The sequence below is a fragment of the Morone saxatilis genome, unplaced genomic scaffold (genome assembly GCF_004916995.1).
Source record: "Morone saxatilis isolate NCDOM2014 unplaced genomic scaffold, NCSU_SB_2.0 Contig18, whole genome shotgun sequence".
Classification (NCBI taxonomy): domain Eukaryota; kingdom Metazoa; phylum Chordata; class Actinopteri; family Moronidae; genus Morone; species Morone saxatilis.
In genome coordinates this window covers 28,298,931-28,300,656 of record NW_023339740.1, presented here as the reverse complement: position 1 = coordinate 28,300,656, position 1,726 = coordinate 28,298,931, and the positions used below count along the sequence as shown (strand labels likewise).

At 41.5% G+C, this 1,726-nt stretch overlaps 1 protein-coding gene across 1 annotated transcript in view; it reads left to right on the top strand.

The window, feature by feature from the left end:
- Positions 1-1,151, top strand: part of mmp24 (matrix metallopeptidase 24) — a 32,076-nt gene extending 30,925 nt beyond the window's left edge. The window contains exon 9 of the mRNA XM_035662662.1: positions 157-1,151. Within this exon, the coding sequence (XP_035518555.1) occupies positions 157-521 (365 nt within the window). The 3' untranslated portion in view covers positions 522-1,151. The remainder of the gene's footprint in view (positions 1-156) is intronic.
- The last annotated feature ends 575 nt before the right edge of the window (positions 1,152-1,726 follow it).

Sequence of the window (1,726 nt, the reverse complement as noted above, 5' to 3'; positions counted from 1 at the left end):
TCAAGAAGGCCTCGCAACCCCCCCATGAAATTTGACGACCCCTAGTGGAGTCTTGTTTCAGCTTGATTGTCCTACTAATTTCCTTTTTTTTTTTCCTTCCTTTGCCTCCGACCCCTGTCACTCTCTCTCCTCCCCCCACCATTCTCCCCTCCTCAGACTACACGTACTTCTACAAGGGGAAGGAGTACTGGAAGTTCGACAACCAGAAGCTGACGGTGGAACCCGGATACCCAAAGTCCATTTTGCGCGACTGGATGGGCTGCGACCAGTCCGACATGGAGCGCTCCGGCAGCAAGGGTAACCGCGGTGACCGCCAGCTGCCCCTCGACGACGTGGACATCATGGTGACCATCAACGACGTCCCGACGACAGTCAACGCCATCGCCGTGGTGATCCCATGCATTCTGTCGCTGTGCATCCTGGTGCTGGTGTATACCATTTTTCAGTTTAAAAACAAAGGAGTGCAACAGAACACCATGACGCAGCACTACTACAAATACCCCGTGCAGGAATGGGTATGACAGGCAACTTTCCTTTGAAGAGGTCAAAGTTCACCGATTAAAGAGGGTCAAGCTGTCTTCATATTGTTAGCTAGCTTATCTTGGCTAACAGTCAAGAAACGCTAGCAAAAAACAATGGAAAATCAGTGCTGAAAGACGCAAATTGTGCTAGCTAGTGATAAAATGGCACACACTGAAAATGCTCTACAGGAGTATATTTAGACATTGGCTCAAAGTGTGTGTGTGTGAGCGGGAGGGAGATTTGTGCCTGTCCTGTGACACAAGCACTAAAACAGCAAGGATACTGATTCTTTCTTTTCTCGTTCCTCATCGGGCAAGGACGCTTAAAACAGTTCGCAAAAGAAGGATTCGCTAAGGGAGCGATAAACAGCAGATTTTTCACCTGATTTGCCCGAAAGCTAAGTGAAATGGGGTCTTGTGAGCGATACTGGACTTTGACTCTTTCTTGTGGGACCTACGACACAACTCTCCTTCTCAGTGAAAAGAAAAAGAAAAAGAGGATTTGGGGCAAAAAGAATATGCTCCTTAAAGCCAGACACCACCTCCAAGTTTGTTCTAACAAAGCTTGTACTTCAACTATTAAGTCAGATGAAATTTTATTTAAAAAAAAAAGTTTTCAAAATATCAAACTTGAAGATAACATTTAGGTAGAAAGGCCATAACAAAAAGAAAACCAAGGATCTCTGTGCGGATCGTGGAATTTTTTTTTTTTTTTTGTTATTATAATTGTTATTGAGATATAAAACTGTCAAAGAGGACCTTTTTCTTTCTTTTTTTCACCATACACAAAAGACGTCCTCATCACCATTAACTCAGACCTTTGTCAGCTTAAAACTCCCCTCAGTTATTCAAACAAAAACAGAAAAATGCTGTTACCTACACAGCTGGGACTGTTTTTTGGCAGACGTAGAATAACCAGTCATCAGCACATAAAGATAGAATGGATTAAGCCCGTATTTATCAAACTGCTAAAGTGAGACTTTGGACATAAGTAAAACATAAAAGTAATGTGAGATTAAAATTTGTTAATCCAATTTCTTACTGATTCAAATTTAAAGGATCTCCTGAGGAGTTATTTACGAGATCTTGGAGTTGATTGTACAAACTATCATGTGGTTATGATGAATAATAAGTTTACTGAAGCAGCAGAATTCAGAAAAAAGTCTTTACTTTACATTTATTTGAACATTTGATTGGATGTTACA